This window comes from Chlorocebus sabaeus, chromosome 11 (genome assembly GCF_047675955.1).
Source record: "Chlorocebus sabaeus isolate Y175 chromosome 11, mChlSab1.0.hap1, whole genome shotgun sequence".
NCBI lineage: Eukaryota > Metazoa > Chordata > Mammalia > Primates > Cercopithecidae > Chlorocebus > Chlorocebus sabaeus.
In genome coordinates this window covers 62,613,401-62,639,205 of record NC_132914.1, presented here as the reverse complement: position 1 = coordinate 62,639,205, position 25,805 = coordinate 62,613,401, and the positions used below count along the sequence as shown (strand labels likewise).

At 39.3% G+C, this 25,805-nt stretch overlaps 1 protein-coding gene across 1 annotated transcript in view; it reads right to left on the bottom strand.

Annotated features, from left to right (window-relative positions):
• Nucleotides 1–2,297, bottom strand: part of LEMD3 (LEM domain containing 3) — an 80,179-nt gene extending 77,882 nt beyond the window's left edge. The window contains exon 1 of the mRNA XM_008003910.3: nucleotides 729–2,297. Coding sequence (XP_008002101.1) covers nucleotides 729–2,250 — 1,522 coding nt within the window. The 5' untranslated portion in view covers nucleotides 2,251–2,297. The remainder of the gene's footprint in view (nucleotides 1–728) is intronic.
• Between the last annotated feature and the right edge of the window lie 23,508 nt (nucleotides 2,298–25,805).

Sequence of the window (25,805 nt, the reverse complement as noted above, 5' to 3'; positions counted from 1 at the left end):
TGTTTAAGGGCAGAAATACTTTGATAATGACAATGAACACACCTACCTACAGTCATTTAGCAAGTAAATAACAGGACCTGGAAACCAATCCAAGGAAATCTGACTGCAAGCTCCTGCACTGCCCTACCACTACTTTTTGTACAGATGACAGGTAAAATGCTTTGGGCTGGGAAATAAATTAAGAGGTGTGCCTTGCTGCTTTTTTATATTCATTCACTATTAAGAAATTATACATATAGTTAATACTACAAAATATTTAACCCGAATTTATGCATACAGTTAATACTACAAATAATTCGAATTTCAAGAGCCATTACATTGCCTACTAGAATCACAACTCGATTTGAAAAAACACTACATTTATAATGTGCCTTATCCTAATACTTCAAATTTGTTGAGTGATTGGCATCTGCGCAAATAGTTATTTAGGGCTAAAAGAAAACTGTCACATATACAATGAGTTTTACTAACAAGCTTATAATATTCTTTTAAAAATTGTTTTGAATTTCACAATACATCATGCAGAAAACTTAACACCAGTCATATGATATCATTTCGATAATGGTGTTCTTTCTTAAAGAAAGATGTCACATGCACTGACTGTTGCGTTTTTGCTGTTAAACCACGTTCTTGCAGGTAAGTCAGTTCATGTAAAACGCTAAGCGCGGCTAAAGCGGACCACTAACAACATTCCCTTTGTTACCTTACCCACAGGATTTAATACTTACTGCTGAGTTCTCCATCCTCAGATACTCCTGTCCCTCTCATTCCTAGGTAAGTCAGTCCCAGTATTAGGAAAAATAAGCAGGCAGCAGTTAAGAGAAACATCGACAAGTAGTGGGCACTGAAACTCCCTGTTGGGGACACCTCCTCCCGTTTAAATTGCTGGAGAAGTTCCTCTTCGGGTTCGGAAAGCTTCGGTTTGTTGTATGTGTTTTTCAGGTAGGTATGATTGGAGCCCGTATGATTGGCGTGGTTGATCCTGAGTGAACTAGCGGCGGCCACCGCCGCACTGGGAGGGAGGCTGTTAGAATAAATCCTGGGAGAGTCCACATTGAAGGCCCCACCGCCAATATGATTATTGGTTTTCAGAAGGGAGCCTGTTGACGAATCCAAGGTTGAGTCCATGTCAGTAAGTGGCGGGGGCAGGAGTGGGGTCAGTTTCTTAGCGTTAACACGGTATCTAGGAACCGGGCTGGAGTCCACTTGATCACACCCTCCTCCCTGCTCCGCCGCCGCCGCCTCTTCGAGGTTTCGGCTCCTGTCTAGACTCCCGGCAGCCGCCGCCCTGTCATTCATCGCGTGTCCTCCCCCTCCCTGAACTGAAGTCTCCAGCCTGCCGCCGGCCGATTTAGCAGTCAGCGGGGAGAGAGGCTTACTATGGGTTCGTCTGGGCCGATGCCGGGAAAGGGAGTCGTCCTTTAATACCTGTCTGCTGGAGGCCACGTCGTCGTCGTCCTCTTCCTCTGAGTCCGAATAGTTTTCCCGGCAGCTGTAGGGGACAAGCCGGCTGCCATTCACGGTCCGGCTCGCCCAGAGCGGCTCCTCGGCCTCCGGGTCCCTCTCCTCACCGTCCTCTCCCTCCCCTTCCTCGTTCTCCACTGCTCCATCTTTCCCCGGCGGGGTCTGCAGGTCGGGGCCCGCCGGCCTCCTGGCCCCCCACCACGAGTGGGGCTTCCTTCGCTCGGCAGAGTTGCTGTTAGTCACCTCGCTGGCGGCCAGGGGCGCCGGCGGCGCTTTGAGTCCGCGGTACTGGAGCGAAGCCCGGTCTTTCCTCCCGCCGCCGCCGGCCTGGTCCCGGGGACTGGCCTCCACGTCCGACTCGTCCGAGCTGAAGCCCAGCAGCACTTTGCTGCCAGCCGTGGGGGCGGCGGAGGCGCCCCCGGGCCCTCCCAGGAGGTTCTCCGAGCCGGAGGCCGAGATTCGGCACAGGCCCCCAGGAGTCCGTAAGTAGGAGAGGTCGCCCGCGACTGGCCGGACCCCCATCCCCGCGGCTGCTGCCGCCGCTGGTCCCGCGGCTACGACCGTGGCGGCTGCCGTGTTATTGTTATTACTGTTCCGCGTCTTGTTGCCGCGGCCCCCCGACCGGTGCTGTTGCTGCTCTTCCTCTCGAAGCTTCTTCAGCTTCTTGAGGTAGACCGGGCGGGTGCTCTCCGTCACTGGTCCGGGAGACAGGCCGTAACGGCGGAGCTGAGAGAAAAGCTCCTCATCCGAGAGCTGCTGAGGTGCCGAAGCCGCTGCCGCCGCCATTTTCTCTCCAGGGTGTTTTACAAGCTCCGCGCTACCGGAAGTGACGCGCCGCCCTAGACCCTGAACTAGACCGCGCTGCGTCGCCCTCCCAGCGCCGCGGGCGTCTTGGCCAATGGGAGGCGCGGGAGGAGCTCACCTGAGCGGGAAACAGCCACCTGAGCAGCGCGCGGCTCCCACGGCTGAGACTGTTTCTACTCTCTCACCTTGAGGTGTCGGCGCATTCTCCCCCCTCTTCTCTGTCTCATCTCCAGCTGTTCTCCGCCCTGCCCTTCCAAGTGCCGTTCCCAGGAGCTGTCTCTTACTAAACCACACCTTGACCTCTCCTTCCTAGGTTCCTGCCACTGGGCAGTAATAATTGAAATCTACCTTGAAGTTCATGGCATAAGTTTACTTTACATCTGGATTCCCACTGCCAAGGAAGCCTAGACCTACTGAAAGAAATTCTGCTGGCCAGACTAGATTGGCAGCTTTCCCGTCTGACTTCAGGTTGTCTATTTTCAGTTCGTCTTTCGCTTGACTTACCAAAAAAAAAAAAAATTGACTTTCTCTCACTGCTCTTTTTGAGAAGCCTCACCTCTCCCATTCTGAGAAGATACAGAGTACACCAATCACAATGCAATTTTCTTCTAGCGTAATGGCTGTTCATATTCATTAGTTAATTGTAAGATATTATCTTATTTTTTCCTTTTTTGAAACCTAATGACTTCCCTACGTCAGCACTTTTGAAAGTGAAAGCTTATCTGCTTCATTTTAAGACTCTCAAAGACATAACACATGATCCTATTTATTTCCTTCTTAGCACCTTTCCAACCAATAGTTATTTATTAGTTATTAATAAATATTTGTATTTATTTTCAAAATTATTTATTGTCCTATCCTTTTGGACTGTAATAAGCTCCATGTGTGGAGGAACCTTGCTTCTGTTACTCACGATACTAGTAGAAGCTCAATAAATATTTGTTGAATTAATTAAAGAATTGCAAACAAAGGATAGTATGAGATGAATATTTTGAAATAAGACTAGTGCCAGGTGAGGTGGAGAAACCTTCACACAAAGTCAAAAAAACAAGGACGAGACCTGGAAACCCAACTCTCCCATTTACAGAATAGGAAATGAATCCCAGAGAGGTGAAATATGCCCAGTGTGGTAAAGATCTTTTCCCATTTTCCCATTTCCCCAAACCTTGGCAGACAGACAATTCTTTAGTACTTCAATCCTAGTAGCTACAAAATACTACAATAATTTTTTGTTGTTGAATGAGCTATTTTACCTACTACATTATATTATACACCTGTACAGAAAAATGTTAGTCAAAAGCATAGATACCGCCGGGCGCTGTGGCTCACCCCTGTAATCCCAGCACTTTGGGAGGCCGACGGGGGGGTGCGGATCACGAGGTCAGGAGTTTGAGACCAGCCTGGCTAACATGGTGAAACCCCGTCTCTACTAAAAATACAAAAAAAAAAAAAAAGAAAGAAAGAAAAGAAAAGCTGGGCGTGGTGACAGGCGCCTGTAATCTCAGCTACTCCGGAGGCAGAGGCAGGAGAATTGCTTGAACCCGGGAAGGTGGAGGTTGCAATGAGCCGAGATCGCGCCACTGCACTCCAGCCTGGGCAACAAGAACGAAACTCCGTCTCAAAAAAAAAAAAAAAAAAAAAAGCATAGATACTAGCTTTTCAATAACCAGAATCAAACAGCAGAATAATACCTCAATTTTTCACTTTTCCTAGCAAAAGGTTGCCATCTTCTCAAAAAAAAACTTTTCTGTGGAGGACACTTCCTCACTTCCTTGTCCTTTATCATTGAGACTTTAAGATTTACAAATGTTCCTGAATCTATGACCGTTACATACTTATAAGAGAGTTTTGAACGGTAAATTATAGTGGCTATGATGATGATGACCTGGACTTTATTGCCATAATTATCTGGGTGGGAACTAAAATTATTATAAACTTAGCGGACTTGTGTCTCCATGTAGCAGAGTGCTTAAGCTGTGAACTTTGGAGTTAGACGAAACTATATATGGACCCAGCCCTCTCTTACTTTCATTCTTGGTTCAACATTTGCTTTATGCCATACTGGCTCCTCTGATAGGAATCATAGAGCTCTGTTGGTTCAGCCTCTGATTTTCATGAACCTTTAAATGACCTCCTATAAGGACTGTTGAACCATTTATGTTTCTGCCTGTGACTTTGGACAAGTTAATTCATCTTTCCGAGCTTTAGCTTCTGTACAAACAGAAGAGGGATGATAAAAATTCCTCAGAAGGCTGTTTTAAACAGTGAATAAAACTATATATCTGCATAATGCCTAGCACCATACGTAACACACAGTGTGCACTCAACAAATGTTAGTCAATATATAAAGCTAAGTATTGTGTGCAGCCATTTCGGTAGCATGGCCCCTAAGAACGCTATGTAATAGCAATTAAAGAAAATGCTACTCCATAGACAAAAATGGAAATGGTCAAACTTCCCTCAAGGCATTAAGTAATTCCAATGAAGAGTTAATGAAGATGGGCCGGGTGCGGTGACCCATGCCTGTAATCCCAGCACTTTGGGACGCCAAGGCGGGGGCGGATCACCTGAGGTCAGAAGTCTGAGACCAACCTGGGCAACATGGTGAAACCCCATCTCTACCAAAAAGTTACAAAAATGGCATGATGGCGGGCACCTGTAATCCCAGCTACTCGGGAGGCTGAGGCAGGAGAATGTCTTGAACCCCAGAGGCAGAGTTTGCAGTGAGCCGAGATAGCACCACCGCACTCCAGCCTGGACGCCAGAGGGAGACTCCGCGCCCCTCAAAAAAGAAATACAAAAAAAAAAAAAAAAAAGCCAGGTGTGGTGGCGCATGCCTGTAATTCCAGCTACTCAGGAGGCTGAGGCAGGAGAATCGCTTGAACTCGGGAGGCAGAGGTTGCAGTGAGCCGAGATCGTGCCACTGCACTCCAGCCTGCATGATGGAGCAAGACTCAGTCTAAAAAAAAAAAAAAAAAAAAAAAAAATTTAAATGTGGAGGATATTGCCTGCCCTACCTGGCAGACAATTCAATCAATATTTGTTGAGAATGATGAATGAACACTGTATGTGAAAACGTTGTTCAAATATGTTGTTTACAGGTTAAGTATTATTTTCAGATATTAATAATAATGACAACTATGATTGATATGCTACTTTATACTTTTCAAAGAATTTTCCTATACATGACTTTGTTTGATCTACAAGAAACCTTTCCACTCTGAAGATACTGAGAGCGTGATTTATTTCATGGAACTATATGGGTTTATAATTACCCTTTGTTTGGTGTTTGAGAAGACCCAACACTTTTTCAGGAGAACCTTCACTACCTCAACACTGTCACTGCTCACTTCCAACATTCTCCTCATTTGCCAGTGGATCTTGCTCCTGCTTCCAGACTGGCTAACACTTAAAGTATGAGGCTCTCTTCTTGACTACACCCGAATACTTGACAGGCAGTGCAATGTCAAACTCAGTCCCGCTCCATAACTTCCAAAAATCTGAGGAAAACATTTATGATGGATTCTAGTCCAACTCTTCTTTGAGGTGTTTTTATTTCTGCATTAAGCCTCCTTATGAAAGACCAGTGTAGCTTGGGCCACATTACTAACACGCTATTCCTCCTACTCTCTTTCCCTACCTACCCTGTTCCCAATGGAATACCTTTCACCATGTCACCCATTTAACCTTGACATCAGTTTATATTGAAGAATGATATGAACGCAACATTTCGTTCAAATAAAGATACTGCCAAGAGTTCATTTCCTTAAAGAATGTCCTGTCCGGTCTCATTATTAGAAATGGTTGTATATTTCCAGAGCAATTCACTTGTTTTAATTTTTACTGAAATGACATTCATATGATATAACATTGTTTAATTTTATTTTATTTTATTTTTGAGACAAAGTCTTGCTGTGTCTCCCAAGCTGGAGTGCAGTGGTGCTATCTCAGCTCACTGCAACCTCTGCTTCCCGGGTTCAAGCAATTTTCCTGCCTCAGCCTCCCAAGTGACTGAGACTGCAGGTACACACAACCATGCCTGGCTAATTTTTGTATTTTTAGTAGATACAGGGTTTTGCTATGTTGGCCAGGCTGGTCTCAAACTCCTGACCTCAGGTGATCCACCTGCCTCAGCCTTCCAAAGTGCTGGGATTACAGGCGTGAGCCACTGCACCCGGCAACATTAATCATTTTAAAGTATACAATTAGTGGCATTTAGTACATTCATAATGTTGCACAACCATCAACTCTATCTAATACAACTCTTTGTGGGTATTTTCATCACCCACAAAGTAAACTCGGAACTCATTAAGCAGCCACTTCCTATTTTCCTCTCTCCCCAGCCCCTGACAAATACTAATATAGTTCTTGTCTTTAGGGACTTAACTAGTCTGGCTATTTCATGTAAATGGGATCATACATTACATGACCTCTTGTTTCTAGCTCCTTTCACTTGTTTTCGAGGATCATATGTGTTGCAGCATGTATCAGTACTTCATTTCTTTTTATGACTGAATAATATATTTCATTGCATGAATATGCCATATTTTATTTATCCATTCATCCATTGATGAACATTTTGGTTGTTTCCACCTTTGGTTATTGTGAATAATGCTACTATGAACATTGGTGTATAAGTATCTGTTTGAATAGCTGTTTTCATTTTTTTTTAGGTATGTACTTCAAAGTGGAATTGCAGATTATATGGTAATTCTATGTTGAACTTTTTGAGGAATCACAAGACTACTAATTTGTTTTTAACTTTATGAATGTGTTCAAGCAAATAAGGAAGCCATTAGGCCTGTGCGGTGCCTCACACCTGTAATCCAAGCACTTTGGGAGGCCGAGGAGGGATCACTTGGGGTTAGGAGTTTGAGACCAGCCTGGCCAACATGGTAAAACCCATCTCTACTAAAAATTCAAAAATTAGCCGGGTGTGGTGGCTCGTGCCTGTAATCCCAGCTACTCGGAGGGCTGAGGCAGGAGAATCACTTGAACTCAGAAGGCGGAGGGTGCATGAGCTGAGGTCGCACCACTGCACTCCAGCCTGGGTGACAGAGCAAGACTGGGTCTCAAAACAAAAAAGAAAAAACAAGAAGGAGGCCATTAGCCTAAGGTTGTCTCTGCACCTAAAGCTCTTATATAAGCAAACTGAAACTGAAGTGGAAGGAGTTCTTATAATTAACTTAAAAAAAAAAAAAACCCCACCAGCTTTAGCCAATCACAAACAGCCAATCAGCTGATTGGATACATAACTAGAGACTTCCCATCAGACCATACCCAAATAAGGCCAATGCATAGCTGTAGCTAATCAGGTAATTTCTGTACTTTGTTTCCGTGTCGTGGCAAACAAAAAAAAAAAGAAAAGAAAAGAAAAAAGAAACACCTCCCTGCTTTGGCTGCTAGAGTGGAGCCCATAAACTCTTTTTGGTTTTGATACTTCCCAATTCATTAATCATTATTTTCCTTAAACTCTATCAAATTTATTTTGTCTTAAGTTTTCCTTTTAACAGATGGACACTGTCTGGTGACTTGCCATGTTTCCCCCTTTGAGATGGCAGCTAAGAAGTTTATACTCAAATTTGCAATCCAGTCAGAGCAAGTGTAGAGGACTACATAGCCTATATTTTATACATTAACCTTCTTGCTGAGTCCATCTAAATTTCTTAACTTTACTTTTGTGTGTCTCATTTTAAAATATTTTTATTTTATTTTATTTTGGTCAAGCATGGTGGCAGATGCCTGTTATCCCAACCCTTTGGTAGGCCAATCACTTGAGCTCAGGAGTTCAAGACCAGCCTGGGCAGTGTAGCAAGACCCCATCTCCACAAAAAGTTAAATAAAATAAAACTTAGCCAGGCATGGTTGTGTGCACCAGAGTCCCAGCTACTTGGGAGGCTGAAGCAGGAGGATCACTTGAGCCCTGGAATTCAAGGCTGCAGGGAGCTGTGGTTTCACCACTACACTCCATCCTGGGTGAGAGAGCAAGAGCTGTCTCTGAGATAAAAGAAAGAAAGAAAAGAAAAACAAAAAAAAACTTTAAGATGTTTTTAATGTTTACGTTATCTTCCTAATATGCACCTTTTTAGCTGCCTGAAATCATTTAATTTATATAATTTTATATAATTCATCTGACAACCCAATGGGTAGGTTTTCTTAGTCTTTATCTTCTACAGATGAAAAAACTGATGGCTAGCAAAGTTACTTGACTCAAGTCTCAATAGACAAATGAGAAACTGAAACCCAGGACCTCTGAGTCCAAATTCCTTGTTCTTTCTACTATACCATACCAACCTTGAATACCTTAATTGAGTCATACAGTTATATGGTGGTAAAAATAAACTTAGTTCCCTCTTTTCTTATCTACCCTAAAGAGGAAGGTGTCTGTAATGGGGTGAAGGAGAGGACAAAGGCTTTTACAATTAATCTGTTTCTTTGTTTTGTTGCTACATGTAACAACTGGAAAGAAAACTCAAAAATACAAAACTGATTATATCACTTACCATTTTAGCAGATCAAATAAGTAACACAATATTATATTGATGTTATCACTTCACTCTGTTGCCCAGGTTGGAGTGCAGTGGCGCAATCTCAGCTCACTGCAAGCTCTGCCTCCCAGGTTCACGCTATTCTCCTGCCTCAGCCTCCTGAGTGGCTGGGGACTATAGACGCCCATCACCACGCCTGGCTAATTTTTTTGTATTTTTAGTAGAGACGGAGTTTCACCGTATTAGCCAGGATGGTCTTGATCTCCTGACCTTGTGATCCACCCACCCCGACCTCCCAAAGTGCTGGGATTACAGGCGAGAGCCACCGTGCCCAGCCAATGCTATCACTTCTGTTAAAATGCCTCTAGGATGTGTTCACTAGTTTTGATCTACAAAGTTCCTGATATTTATTTTTCTTTTTAATTGCTCAACACTAACACTGCTTATAAGGAAGAAACCAGAACAAACAGGCTGAAAATACAACATGGTATTGAGAAATGTTGGATAAAATTTTTATCCTATGTTACTGTAAGAATTAGCCAAGAAAGTTTTGTAGTGAGAGCATCTGCTTTATTTTTCTATATATAACTCAGACAGGTGGGGAATTGTCATAGGATTTAAGTAAACAACATATGTATGCGATGATTGATAATTATATTCTACTCTAACTATGCAAGTGAGTGAATTGCTTAAATTGCTAACTAAAAGTCATGGAAAAACATTTCACTTTAATACATGGACAAGGGTCTGAAAATTTGGAGGTTTGGGTTCTATTCCCAGTTCTACAATTGTAGTAATATTTTACATTTTTATTTTGCCTCATAGTCTATAAAATTCTTTTATTGTCTCATTTGATCTTTAACCAGGATAGAAGCCTCTATCATTTGTCCTTTGTGAAAGCTAGCATGGACTGAAATTCAAAATCACTCTAGGTTCTCTGACCCGTAAGTCCACTGTTCTTTCTAACCCACCATGCTGTCCCATATACTGCATGAAATGAGTCATTTAATCTTTTGGCTTTCAGTTTCTTCATGTCTAAAATGAGTAAAGCTACTGTACCATTTAGATCCCTTCCAAATCCAAAACTTTCTGAGAGTACTTTCTTATAGTACTTATTATTGTACTTTTTATTATAGTTATATACTTGCTTTATCTTGCCCCTTAGACTCTACATTCCTTGAGATAAGGGTCTATACCTTTTTGAAATTTGCATCCCTCCCATCTCCTAGCATATTGTCTTATGCACAGTATTCTGTACAAATGTGTTGCCTGAATAGTAAAGAGATACCACATGTAACAAAATGGCATTAGGAAGACTTTGAGTTACACACCAAGAAATACATTTGGAGTAGGCCTCCTATAGGATTATCTAAAAATAAGAGAAAGATATGAGTCTACAAATTAAGCGTGAAATTTAAGGAATACACCTGCAAAGAGGATCATGGTCCAGGGTTCTCTAGAGGTTTGGTTTCATTAAGCAGCAGAAACCATTTTAATACCAATGTTTTCCTGTCCCACATCATATGAGCAGTGGTGTAAACAAAGAGGTCTGAGCACCTCCATTTAGGATTATGCATTCTTGTTAACAGAAACCTTTCTTTAAATGTCATCTTATTTGTTATAAGAGAACTTCATATGAAACAGGCATCAAGAATCACCAGGTTTTGGTTTAATAAGACTTTTACACTTTGATTTATTTATCCCTTGATGTTTCTTGTCTGTTCTTCCCGGAAGCTTAAGCCTTCTTAAAGGAGAAAGGGGACAGAAGGGGAGAGGGCCAATGTTAGTTTTTGTTGATGGACTAGAAAGCATCCTCTTCCATTGCCCGTGGCTGAAACCTGCTCCTGACCTCTGCTGCTTGACCCTAAATGAGAGAATTTTCTGCCCATCCATACAAGAGGAATGTTTCTGAGTGTCATGTATCCTTTCATTGTTCATTTGGCCCTAAAGAACAGGTTTACAATAAATGGCAATGGTCATTGGGCTCCTCCTTTCTGGTACACAGCCTGGAACTTCTCTCCTAACAATAAATGGGGGCAATCTTAGCCTCACCTTATTTGTTTCCCCTCTCTCGGAGTCACTATCCTTTGTTGCCCATTGTCTTGAAACTTGTTTCAGGCTACAGAGTAAATCCAGTCCCTCTTATTCCATTTTGACAGGAAGCAGAAATCCCAGTACATGGGGGTTTAATGTACTAATCTCTCTACTTTTTTACGTGTTTGAGATTTCCCAAAATAAGCTGTAAAAAAAAGGTAGAAACAAGATGCCTGGTAGTGCAGAAGGTTTTTGAAGCAAAACAAAGGTGTGTAATGGGAATTTTATTTGGTTCTATTATGTGAGATATAAATTCTCTTTTGTGACCCCCTAAGAAGTCTTCAGTATGGTCTATATAACTAATTGTTTTGTTTTGACTATCAAAACATTAAGAGTAATATCATTATATGTCTTCATTACCACCCCCTCAGTTAACAACCATTCATTTTGTAGTATGATTTTGGTATTTATCATTAATAAGGATCATCTCTTTCCTCTCTCTCTCTTTCCCCCTTTCAGTCACTCTCTCTCTCTCTCTTTCTTTCTCTCTCTCTGTCTCTCTGTCTCGTGCACACACACACACACAATATGTATATAAAACATTTTGATATCACATTTTACGTATACAGTTTCCTGCAACTTACCTTGTCACTCAATATTTTGTGAGATTTAGCCATATATAACTCTAGTTCAGTTGTTTTCACTGTATTAAATCAATGAATAGCATGTTTACTTTTACCTTCCCCTGTATATTTTGTCTAAGTATTTGGTTAAGACTATCTAGTTCGTTTATTCATTTGTTCAACAAATATCTACTGAGTACTTACTTTGTGCCAAACATTGTTCTAGGTGATGGGGATACAACAATGAACAAAATAGACATCCTAGATCTTACATTTTAGCTGAAGAAGATAGATATTAAGTAAATAATATGTAATATGTCAGAAATAGGTGCTAAGGTGAAAAATGAAGGAAGGTAAAATAGGATACAGAGTGAAGGCTTCAGGCAAATGATGCTATTTTATTTGGGTGATTAGGAAGACCCTTCTGATCAGTTGATATTTGAGCAGTCATCTGAAGAGAGTGAGGGAGTAAGCCAGGAGGATATCTAAGGGAGAAGGGAATGGCAGGGGCAAAACCCCAGTGTGGGAATATGCAAGATGGGATTATTCTTAGAACAGAAAGGAGGGCAATATCACTGGTATAGGATGGGAAATGGGGCACTAGCCATAGGAGATAAGATCAGATCAGTGGTGGAGGAGAAGTGTAGATCTTGTAGGGCCTTTTAAGCCATGATAAGGACTTTGAGTTTCACTCTGAATAAGATGGCAAGCCTTTGTAGGGGTGGGTGGGGGTTGAGGACTGGAGCAATGTGATATAGTTTACATATTAAGACCTGTTGTTTCCAAAGTAGACTTTAGAAAAGGAAAGAGAAAAGCAAAGAGACAAGTTAGAAAGCTATTGCAACAATCTAGGTTGAAAATATTATGATTTGCAGCAGGATGGTAGTGAGAGGAAGTGAGAAGTATTAGGATTCTGAGTGTATTTTAAAGGACTTGCTTACAAATTAGATTGTGAATGTGAGAGAAAGGAATCAAGAATGATTCCAAGGCTTTTGGGCTGAGCATCCAGAAGAACGAAGTTGCTATTTACTGAGATGTAGCAGCCTGGTGTACAGTAAGTCTTTAGAGAACTCAGGGGATTCATTTCAATATGATTTTTGGGGCTTTCAAGAAAAGGAATTTGGGAAAAATGTATACATGAGCTTGGAGTTCAAGAGGGAACCTCTGGGCTAAAGTCATAAATGTGTGTCAGCAGCAGAGAGATGAAATTTAAAGCCATGGAAATTAGCAGGATAGAAAAAAGGAAAAGTCTGATAACTGATCCCAGAAGTACTCCAACATTTAGAGATGGAGGAGATGAGAAAGAGCCTGCACAGGAGGCTGAGAACAAGATGGCAGTGAGATGGAGGAAAAGCAAGAGAGCGATACCTAGAAGCTGCTAAGCTAAGTTCCAGAAGACTCTCCTCAATCATATACTCTCCTTATGGATAATGGACACTCTGTACAAAGACCTAAGGGTGGTGATTCTCAACAAGTTAAGGAACACAAATATATGTCTATAAGAAGTAATAAACAAAATTTTAAAAATAGCTGCATTACCATAGTGGGGTTATAAATATTTATTTTAATTGTCAAATATTTAATCATGTCTTGTTTTCAATAAAAATATGCTTCATAAAACTGGAATTAATATCCCAAGTTGTCATTCTTTTCTATTGTTCATATTAACTTAGGTTCTTTTCTTAGCATTTGGATTTGTTTGCATAAAAGTTCAAGTGGTACATTTTTTTCTAAAGGAAAGAAAAATAATTGATTGCTACTGTCTGCATCTTTTAAATTTCGTATTAAAAGGCTGTTTTTATTCAAGCAGGATGTATTATTGTTATTAAAGTCTTTAGTACCATAGGTGGTGACCTGAGCTATAAAACTTGTATTCAGTGAGTAAAAAATTCTTTCTAGTTTAGCACAAGTGGTTGTTTGAATTACTTGAACTAAACCTTGTTGGCTTCATTTTGGTATTTTAGGACTCCTTGAAAACCCTTTTGCTCATGTAAGGATGGCACCACTGCTCCTATTTGAAATGCAGCCTAAATATTATATCATAAATAAAATAATCATAAACACCACTAGAGATGTACCTTGATAAAGTTAAATGGGCAAATAAGATTTATGTGATTCTTGAGTGTGGGCCAGCATGACAGATTTTTAAAAATTCAGGGAGCTGAGAGGCATCTTAAAAAGTATGTAGATAAATCCTATTATTTTTTAGGTTAAGGAAATAAAGCCTATCAGGTTGTGTTATTTGTCCAACATTACTCAACTAGTTAGTGAGAAAATTGGGGTTAGAACCCAGGTATCCTAAATTCCAGACCAGTTCTCTATACTGTGGAACTATGCTTTAATGAAAAAAAGTAGCAGAATAAGAGGAGCTAGTCTGATTATAACTCAATTCAGGGTCTCTGGTCATTTTTCTTGTTTTATATCAATACTCCTTTGGCACTTCTATGATGTCGCTGAACTTTAAAATAGCCCTATTCAATAGTAGATGCAAGTTATCAAAATTCTTATTTTATACAGGTGATGAAATTGAAAGATAGAGTTTAATTTCCTTCTGCAACATCACAAAGCTAGTAGATGGGATAGTACTCAGGCCTTCTGAATCTAATTTAACTCTTCTTTCTACAATTACAATATTTTTCAATTTTCAACACTTTGGGAGGCCGAGGCGGGTGGATCACCTGAGGTCAGAAGTTCGAGACCAGCCTGACCAACATAATGAAACCCCATCTCTACCAAAAATACAAAATTAGCCAGGCGTGGTGGCACATGCCTTTAATGCCAGCTACTTGGGAGGCTGAGGCAGGAGAATCGCTTGAACCTGGGAAGCAGAGGTTACAGTGAGCAGAGATCGCGCCATTGCACTCCAGCCTGGGCAACAAGAGCGAAACTCCGTCTCAAAAAAAGATAACCTCGGCTACAAAATAAGAACAACAACAACAACAACAAACTTTCGTGTTACATGACAGTTGGAAGATAGGAAGGAAAAGTTGATGAGAAAATGTAATGGCTGAAAAAATAGTAACAACTAACAGTGTTGCCATAGTAGCAAAACTGAGCAATTAAAGGCATTGATGCAAATTTCTGTGAACAAAAATAATTGAATTCCATGAAAGAAGATAATTTTTTGGTCAGTCCTTCCATAATTTCAAAACACCAACTGCCTAAGTGCAAGGGTAAGTAGATTTGAATTAACATCAGTTGCTGAGTGAAGATGCAGGAATTTTCATTAACTAGAAACAGAATGTGATCCAATGTTATGACACAGCTTCCAAAAAAGCTAATGCAATCCTAGACTGCAGTGATAGAGGTATGTTTGGAGTAAACTTTGCTGGTTATACAAAAGTTGAGGCCAGGCAGGGTGGCTCACACTTGTAATCCCAAGTGCATTTTGGGAGGCTGAGGCAGGAGGATTGCTTGAGCCCAGGAGTTCAAGACCACCCTAGGCAACACGGTGAAACCCTGTCTCTACAAACAATTTTTTAAAATTAACAAAATAATTAGTTGGGTGTGGTGACACAAACCTTGTGCCCAGCTACTTAGAAGGCTGAAGTGGGAGGATCGCATTGAGCCTAGGAGGTCGAGGTTGTAGTGAGCCATGCATGATTGCACCACTGCACTCTAGCCTGGGTGACAGAGCAAAACCCTGTCCTCCAACCAAAAAAATAAAAGTACTATGTTCCTTTTAAAGACACTCAAAAACTAAAATTCATACAGAGGAGGATGACCAGAATGGAAGTCTGGGAGACATTTCCCAAGGTCGATGTTTGCCAACTCAACTGTGTTGCAGCACAGCCTGTTCTGAAGCTGTTGTTCTGGTTCCCGCTAACTAGGATAGTGCTCTCTTTTCTTGTGATGGAGACTCTGGCACACCTGTCTCCCTAAAGACTTAATTTCTTATCCCTAAACTAACTGTTTATCTCTATCTCTGCTGATCTGCTGATTACTGGCTACTGAGGCCATTGTAGAATGTCTGTCCCTACCATGTGTATCAGGCAGGGTTCAATGCTGGAAAGAGAAACCATCTGAAGTATTTAAAACAGATTTAATACAGGGTGTTAAGTCATTATAAAATCACCGGAAGGGCTGAAAGAGTGGGTTTTAAGCTGAGCTCCAGGAGTGATTCACTGAACACCATGAAACTGACCTCCCAGAGGAGTTACCTGCTCTGCCATAATCGGGAAGGTTGGTATTCGAGAATCTGCCATAGAGCTATTAAAGTTGAAACAAAATAAAACAAACAAAACACTGTAGCTGTAATTCAGAGCTCAAGAAGCTGATGCCACTGCCACTGCGACTTCCTCTTAATAGCTCTGAAACTGGAGATCAGACACTGCATAAAACCCCCACATTTCTATAACCATGTTTACCATTAGTAAATAGTCAAAAGCAGAAGTAAGGAGACTTCCTGTTTAGGACCACTTTTCCAAATGTGTGTAGGTGTATTGAATTGGTGTAATCTAACCAAATGTGGAACCCTGGTGGCAAGGAAGTCAAGGAAATATACTATTTTGCTTTCCATCTACTTCAGTACAGAAAGTCAAACTCAAAGAAAGTGAAAAAAAATACCAAGTCATTTGTAAAATAGGAATGAAAAGAGAAAGAAAAAAGAAAAGAAGATTCGGCCTCAAGCAATCCTCCCATCTCAACTTCATAAGTGACTGGGACCAGAGGTGCTCATTTTTCACAGCTAATTTTTATTTTTAATCTCTTACAGGGATGAGGTCTCACTATGCTACCCAGGTTAGTCTGAGCTCAAGTGATCCTCCTGCCTTGGCCTTCCAATGTGCTGAGATTATAGGCATGAGCCACTGTGCCTAGCAAAAGATTTCTTAGATCCTGCATATTTTCAAAGATTCAAAGGGCTTTGGAGTCAGGTAGACTTTATCTCTGCCACTGATGATGTGTATGCTTTTAGTATAATAACTTTTTTACTCTAAATCACAGTGATACGGTTTGGATCTGTGTTCCTGCCCAAATCTCATGTGGAAATGTAATCCCCATTGTTAGAGGTGTGGCCTAGTGGGAAGTGATTGGATCATGAGGGGGATTTCTCAGGAATGGTTTAGCCCCATCCCCTTTGGTGCTGTTCTAGTGAGTGAGTTCTCATGAGATCTGGTTGTTTTAAAGTGTGTGGCACCTCCCTGCTCACTCTCTTGCTCCTGCTCCAACTATGTAAAACGTGCTGACTTTGCCTTCATCTTCCACCATGATTGTGAGTTTCCTGAGGCCTCCCCAAAAGCAGAAGCCACCATGCTTCTTGTACAGACAGCAGGACCATGAGCCAATTAAACCACTTTTCTTTATAAATTACCCAGTCTCAGGTTTTGTTTGTTTGTTTTGTTTTTGATTTTGTTTTGATGGAGTCTCACTCTGTTGCCCAAGCTGGAGTGCAGTGATATGATCTCGGCTCACTGCAACCTCCGTCTCCCAGGTTTAAGCAATTCTCCTGAATCAGCCTCCGAAGTAGCTGAGACTACAGGCACATGAAGCCACGCCTGGCTAATTTTTTTGTATTTTTAGTAGATACCAGGTTTGGCCATGTTGGTCAGACTGGTCTCGAACTCCTGACTTCAGGTGATCTATCCACCTCGGTCTCCCAAAGTGTTGGGGTTACATGAGTGAGCCACCGTGCCCAGCCAGGTATTTCTTTATAGCAGTGCTAGAAGAGACTAACACAACCAGTTTCTTTAGTAAGGCCTTTTGTAAAGATTAAATGAAATATTATATGTACAGTGTTTAGCACACTACTCATTGCATATTATATACCCACTAAATATAGCTATTAATATAAACAAAAGTGGCTGTCACATTCTTGGACTTTGGTAAGATTTTCTTGTATTCTAGCCCAATTTTACAATTTTCTAGCATCCCAAGTGAATAATGGATAGGTAGAAAGCTAAAGCTGAGGCTTGCATTTTCTTAAGGCTGGAGTCCTTAAAACTTTGGTCATCAAAGAAAAAGTGAGAAGTTGCATGTAATTTGTATGTAAAACTAAAAACTTCTGCTCTTCGAAATTGGCATCACCTTTGTTCTTTTGCTTCAGATGATGCCTGCTCTTTAAGTTACATGTAAAGCTAAAAACTTCTGCTCTTGGAAAACCGTCTTTAATAAAATGAAAAGGCAAACCACAGATGGAGAAAATATTTGTAACACAACTAATAAAGAACTAATATATTACACTCTTATAACTAAATAATAGGCAGGCAAAAAATTAAAAATTTTAATTTATAGTATTTGAACAGACTTTTCTCATGAGAAGATATACAAATGGTCAATAATAGTATGCTTAACCACTAGTTATTAGAATAAAGCAAATTAAAACACAATAAAACTACACACCTACAAAAATGTCTAAAATTTTAAGAAGTGATGATATCCAGTGTTGGCCAAGATGTGGAGAAGTCAGTACTTTCATCCATCACTGGTAGGATTGTAAAATGGTACATCCACTTTGGATAGCATTTTGGAAGTTTCTTATAAAGCTAAACATATACTTACCTTATAAACCTAGCAATTCCACTCCTGGGTATTTGCCCAAGACAAATGAAACCACATGTCCACACAAAGGCTTACATATGAATGTTAATAGCAGCTTTATTCATAATAGCAAAAATTGAAAAAATATCAACAAGTGCATATATAAACAAATTTTAGTGGAACTACATATGAACTACTCAGTAATGATAAGGAATAAAGTACTGATACATACCAATCTGGACACATTTCAGAAGCATTGTTTAGGTAAAGAAGCTCAAAACAAAAGAATACACACTATATGACTCTATTCACATAAAATTTTGAAACAGAAAAAATTAATCCATAGCAAAAGAAGGCAGAATGTTGCCTTTGGTGAAGGGTGGAGAAAGTGACAGTAAAGGGATGTGAGTGAACTCTTTGGGTTGATGAAATTTATCTTAATCGGGGTAGTGTTTACATGCTTTTGAAAAATAATCACTTAACAGTACACTTCAGTGGCTGTATCTTATATGTAAATGACATTCTAATAAAGTTTATTTAAACTGTAAAAACTCAAACTCCATAGTATATGTGCCTCTGATCATGAAACCAATTCCATTTCATATTTTCCCCAGGAGCATATAACCATATCTTTTTTTTTCTACACTGGTAACAATTGCTTGACCTCCCAAAGTGCTAGATTTACAGGCATGAACCACCGTGGCTGGCCAGGTTATTTGATAGATCACTTAAATATTTCTCCTAATATAACTAATTGTGGAAAGAAAACATAATAGGATTCAGAAGGTCTGAGTACTATCCCATCTACCAGCTTTGTGATGTTGCAGAAGTAAATTAAACTATATTTATCATTTTCATCACCTGTATAAAATAAGAATGTTGATAACTTGCATCTACTATTGAATAGAGTTGTTTTAAAGTTCAATGAAATCATAGAAGGGCCAAAGGAGTAACAACCCTGGAGATGATAAATCATTTAGATATTTTTTCCATTTGGTATGCAAAAAGAGTTCTGTAATGGACACATTACCTAAATATCAGTGAATTGCCTGAAGTACTAACTTTTAAAGGAGGAAGCAAACGAAGAGAAACGGATACATTAGACTAACAAGGAACAACAAGAGAGGTATCCACAGGAGTAAAGGGAGTAACCTTTCTAACTCCTCTTGGGTCTTTTCTCTTTGTCTCTCTCTCTCTAGTCTTACGGTATTGGGATTTTATTTAGTAAGTAGGTCATTGTAATCTGTTGTTGTTGTTTCTTGTTTGTTTGGTTTTGATCCTGTGAACACCATCATAGAGAAAATTAACCATGCAGCAGGGAGTAGGATAGATTGGAAAGAGACCCTAGTGGTAATGACTTAGCTAGCCTACTTAGAGTAGGAAGAGATCAAATGAACTAACGTGGCATAAGTAAAGGAAAGGAGGGAAATGATGCTGATGAAAAAACCATTAAAGGATCCGTAAACGATTATGATGGTCAAAATAAAGGAGATACCAAAAATAGCTCCGAAAGTTTTGATGCAGAGAGAGGAAAGAGACTGAAAGCATACCAGTATTCAAAGTACTTTAAACGTAAGATGCAATCTGCTTTCCTAGATTTATATTCCATTATTTTCTTATATCTACTCAGACTGTATGGTGTTGACAGTTGTTATTATTGTGTCTGTATTAACAAAGGCAACATTTCTTTTTTTTTTTTTCCCAAAGGCAACATTTCTAAGTAACCATATGCAATAGCAAAGTATTTCTAAATAACTGTATGCAACAGGCAACCTCTGGCACTTCATCAAATGTTCAGAAAGACTTCTATTCATATGCCACAGCTGTTTCTGTGGTCTGGTTTTCTTGCAAAGTACATGTTTCCTTCAGGTCTACCACCATAAAAATGGTGTATGCTTCTCTTGTGTTATTCAGAGACATATTTAGCTAGTTCATTCTCCAAGCAAAGATTCACTTATAGAAATAGCCTTTCTTTACTTAAACAAGTCTGTATTTTATATAGTCTGTTTCAGAGACCTTGTTTATGCTTTCAGAATCATTCCTTTTTTCAGAGTTATTGAGGTATCCTTGACAAGTAAAAATTGTACATATTTAGGATATAAAACTTGAGGTTTTGAAAGAGATATATACAGTGAAATGATTACCACAATCAAGCAAATTAACATATCCATCACCTCACATAGTTATCATTTTCTTTCCTTTTTTTTCTGTGGATTGAGAACACGTAAGATCTACCCTCAGAAAATTCAATTATACAATGTGGTACTGTTAACTGGAGTCACATTGTTGTGAATTAGGTCTTCAGAACTTATTCATCTTGCATAATTGAACCTTTGTACCATTTGACAGGCATCTCCCCATTTCTCCAATTTTCCAGCCCATGGTAACCACCACTCTACTCTTTGCTTCTATGAGTTCAGATTTTCTAGATTTCACATGAGTGAGATCATGAACTATTAGTCTTGCTGTACCTGGCTTATTTCAGTTAGCATAATCTCCTCCAGGTTTATTCACATTTTCTAAAATAGCAGAATTTCCTTTTTTAAAAGGCTAAATAATACCCCCATTTTGTGTTTATGTGATATATATATATATATATATCTGTAATCTGATATGTATATATATTTTGCTGAATATCAGCAAAAATGTCACCGTACTGTTTTCAGTAATTGTTGTACCAATTTACTTTCCACCAACAGCATATAAGGGTTTCCTTTTCTCCACATTCTTGCCCACACGTATCTTTTGTCTTTCTGGTAATAGTCATTCTAACAGGTGTAAGGTGATATCTCATTGTGGTTTTGATTTGTATTTCTTTGATAATTAATGATGTTGAGTATTTTTTCATATACATGTTTGCCATTTTTGTGTCTTCTTGTGAAGAATGTCTATTCAAGTCTTTTGCCCATTTTAAAATCAGGTTATTTGTTGCTTTTGCTATTAGTTTCTTTGAGTTCATTCTATATTTTAGATATTAGCCTTTTATCAGATATATGGTTTGCAAATATTTTCTCCCACTCCATAGATTGTCTTTTTACTGTTTTGATTATTTCTTTTGCAGTGCGGAAGCTTTTTGTTTGATGCAATCTTGTCTATTGTTGCTTGTGCTGCCTGTATTTTTGGTGTTATATCCAAAAAATAATTGCCCAGACCATTATCAAGAAGATTTTCCTGTATGTTTTATTTAGCAGTTGTGTAGTTTCAGGTCTTATGTTTAAATATGTAATTCATTTTGAGTTGATTTTTGTACACAGTATGAGATAAGGGTCCGATTTCATTCTTCTGCACATGGATATCTAGTTTTTCTCACTCCGTGTATTGGAGAGACAATCATTTATCTTTACTTTGCCTTAAAGGATACAGTCTCTGTTAAACTCGACAAATATTTATTGAGTGCTAATTTGTGAAATATGCTACTCTAAGAATGGTCTACAAAAATATAAAATATAAGTAGGGCAAAGCCCTTTATAAATCTTATAATTGGGTACATGATTAAGATTTTTAAAAATCCTGAAAATCTGTAATTTAAAGCAAAAATATTTTCATTACTACAAGAGACACACAAAACACTACAGTGACTCATAGAAGAGGCAAATCATATGTGGTGTGTGAACCGAGGCTTTTTGACAAGAATGGTTTTTAAGAAGGTCCTGGAAGGGTGGGTAGGATTTTAATAGGCAAAGATGCTTCAGGAAAGCTTTCTGGGCAGAAGGAATATCAAGGATAAATATCATGCCATTAAGAAAGTGTTTGGTGTTTTCAGAAAAGCAGCAGCGTGTCATTTTGACTGATGCATATTGTCCATAAAGCAGGAAGTGGATGATGTAGTTTAGACCCATGTCAGTAAAAAGCCTGGAGTGGTGGCCTGAGTGGTTTGGACTTATGTTCAAAGCAAGGAGCCAGTTTGGTAGTATATAGCAAATGTATGATTAGCACTATGTTTGAGGAGGATTAACATGCAAAAATAGTAGAAGGGAGAAGAAATCAAAAAATAAGGAGGAAATTTGGGAGTCTTACTCAATATTAGACTAAAAAAATACATTGAGAGGAGGCAGCCATAAAGGGGAAGATGAATAAAAGTGGCATTTTTGTAAGTTTTTGCAGGGCTTAGCAATATATTGAAGGAGAGGGGAAGAAGGCAAACATCAAATCAGCAACTGCTTGATATAGACACTGGGCTCAACTGCTATGCTGAGGGCAAGTTGAAAGGGGCAGCAAAGATGTCTCCAACATTGCAGATGAGTAAAAGGAAAGAATGCTTGTTTTGTGAATGGAAATTGGGAAGTTAGGAGATAGTCTAGTTTGGATATGTTGATCTTGATGTTCTGGTGGAACATTTAAGTAGTAATCTGTAGTGGAAATGGAAAATAAAACAAGGGAGCTCCTGAGTAGAGTCAAGGTAGATTTTTCATCCAGGCAGTAGTGATAGTAAAAGCTGAAGCTTAGGTCACTCTAAGAGACCTTGTCGAGAGAGAAGAATGGCTCTGTGCAGAATGACAGTAATATTGATACTCTTCATCATCATTGCAGACATTACTGAGTGATTAGTATGTGCCAGGCACCATACCAAACAGTTTAAATGCATTAATTATTGCAATAAATACATTGGAAGTTATCATTATGACTAATTCGTTACTAATATACAACGTAAAAGATAAATTTTGTAGAAACAAAAGCCTAAATGATTTCAAGATGAGAAGTACTGAGGAGGGGGCTATAGAAGGGATATGGAAAGAGCACTAAAGTGTAATGTCTTCTTTAGAGCATGTTCATTCACTTCAACTATTGATTATTAAAATAGAAATTCAATATGTATCAAAAATTTGGAGGGGATATACTTTGTCCTCTAATCACTGCAAAAAAATGGAGTAAAAAAATAAGTGACCATGAAGATGTAAGAGTTAGCATTCTTTATGGTCTAACAGGTTTTTTAACTGTTAGAAATACAGAAATAATCACAAATCCACAATCATGGTGGAAACTATCAATAAACCCTCTTATAAACATATATCAAGTAAATAAAAATAAACAAGGATTTAAATAACATGATTTAAAAGTGTGAACATATATAGACACAAACACATAGATGATTATAGATGAGTATTGTTTTCAAATGTCTATGGGACATTATCAAATAAATGGATTTTGGATTAGAGAACTAACTAAGATGATTTCAACAAAATCTAAGCAACAGAACTCACAATGTCACATTTTCTAATCATGTAATAAAAAGAATGCAACAAAAGGATAGACAAAATTTTTAAATAACTCTTGATTAAAGAGGGAATTTAAGCTGAAATTACAGGTAACACTGCCCAAATTGCTCTATAGATTTATTGCAATCTTTGTGAAAATCCCAGTGGCTTTTGTGCAAAAATTGACAACCTAACCCTATGGAAATGCAAGGGACTCAGAATAGCTAAAACAACATTGAAAAAGCCAAAAGTGGAGGACTCACACTTCCCAATTTCAAAGCTCACTACAATGCTACAGTAATCAAGACTGCAGTGCTGGCATAAGGATAGACACATAGGCCAATGCAGTGGAATCATGAGCCCAGAAATAAACCTAAAGTTGTATGGCCAATTAATCTTCGACAGGGTGCCAAAATCATTCTGTGAGGAAAAAATAACCTCTTCAATGAATGGGGTTTAGATGACTGAATATCCACATGCAAGAGAATGAAGTTGAATTCCTGTCGCACAATATATACAAAAAAAGTTAACTCCAAATGGATCAAAGACCTAAACGTAAGATCTAAAACTGTAAAACTCCTATACAAAACCAAAAGTATAAATCTTCATGACTTTAGACAGTATGTCCTTATACATTACATTAAAAACACAAATAAGAGAAAGAAATAAATTGGACTTAATAAAAATTAAAATCTTTGTGTTTTGAAGGATACTATCAAGGAAGTAAAAAAACCCCACAGAATGAGAGAAAATATGTGCAAATTATATGTCTGATGAGAATATATATATGATATATATACATATACACATATATATGCACATATTGTGTATGTACGCACACACATATTGCTTGTGGAAATGGAAAATGGTAGAGTCGTTTTTGAAAATAGTTTGGCAAGTCTTCAGAAAATTAAACATAGGATACCAGTGCAATCACTCAAAATCACAACATTTCTTTATAGAACTTGACAAACCGGCCGGGCGCGGGGGCTCATGCCTGTAATCACAGCACTTTGGGAGGCTGAGGAGGTTGGATCACTTGAGGTCAGGAGTTCCAGACCAGCCTGGCCAACATGGTGAAACCCCGTCTCTATTAAAACACAAAAATTAGCCGGGTGTTGTGGTGGGCGCCTGTAATCCCAGCTACTCAGGAGGCTGAGGTGAGAGAATCGCTTGAACCCAGGAGGCAGAGGTTGCAGTGAGCTGAGATCGCACAACTGTACTCCAGCCTGGGTGACTAAGCAAGACTCCTTCTCAAAAAAAGAAAAGAACAGGAAAAAAAAAAAAAAAAAAAAAAAAAAGAACTTGACAAGCTAATTCTAAATATCCTTTTAGGTATTGATAAAGGCCAGGTTGAAGGAAGTGGCTTACGTGTATGGTAACTGAGACTCAGAACAAGGCGTGCTTATCCACCCACCCCCAGCATCCCAGGCACATCTGGAGAACCAAGTCCTCCTCACAACGACCCCAGTGCTATAAAATGCCAATGTCTTAATGCAGCAGACCAAAATGTATTTCCTGTAAAGAGAAAAAAAAGAGACAACCGAACTGTGTATGCCTGTTTCTTCTCTTTCTTACCCTAAACTCACTAAGCAGAGAAGTCACTCCATCTTCCCTGGGGAAGTTTGAGGCCAGGAGCTGTACAAACAGGCTGAGGAGTGTTTAGGAAAAATCTTTCTCATAAAAACCAGAGGACTGTAGAAGATGCAAGAGTGTATAATTTATGTTACCGTTGACAGATGTGCCAGCCACTGCAAGTTACCTTTGCAGTTTCCATTCTCTCCTTTTTTTTGGTAACAGAATTATAACTTGGGGGTGTCAGTGTGCTCTGCTTGGCCTCCACTGCGACTATGGGTGGCTGTATGATGTACTTCTTAACAATGAAATGTAAAACAGAAGCCTGCCAGTGATTCCTAGAAAGTTTTACTTTCTTAATTAAGATGCCATCCCTTCTGCTTTGTTTCTCCCTTCTTTTTTCTGCCTGGAACACAGAAGTGATGTCTGAAGCTAAAGCATCCATCTTGTAACCAGAATGAGAGCCACATGCCAAGGATGGTGAAACAGAAATAGAAAAGTACCCTGAAGACATTCTTAAGCTGCTACATCAGCCCTACTATGTCTTTTGCATGGAGCGCGCTATTAATTCATACCAAGGGACAATACTTTTTCTATTGAATGCTTTCAGCTTTGAATTATATTTGCCTTCTATATCTGTCTGGTTTGTATTTACAAATTATTTTATTTTAATCTTTTTGTAATCTTTTATTTTAGATGCCTTTCTTTAAATAACTAGATTTCATTTTCCATTCCAATCCGAGTCTTTGACTTTTTGCTAAAAGAATTAAGCTCATTTACATTTACAATCATAATTCTTCCATTTGCGTAGTATATGGTTGCAAGACGTAGACACTTATCTCAAATTAGCTTAGGCAAAATGGAAATTCACTGGCTCCTACACGACTGCAGCTAGAGACCCATTGAACCAGACACTTAATACCACCAGTATTCTCTTACTCGGCCTCCCTTCTTTGCTTCTCTCTGATTAGTTTTCTCCACATACACTACGTCACACATCTCTCGGCTTTATCTCCTGCCTCCCTGCAGACCCAGTTGAACAAACCCTGAAGAAGGAGCGTGATGGTCACAGTTTGTGCCAGATGTCTATATGCCTCTGTGCTGTACCAGTCTATAGGGCCAGATGGCGAGTGGGTGAGGAAGAT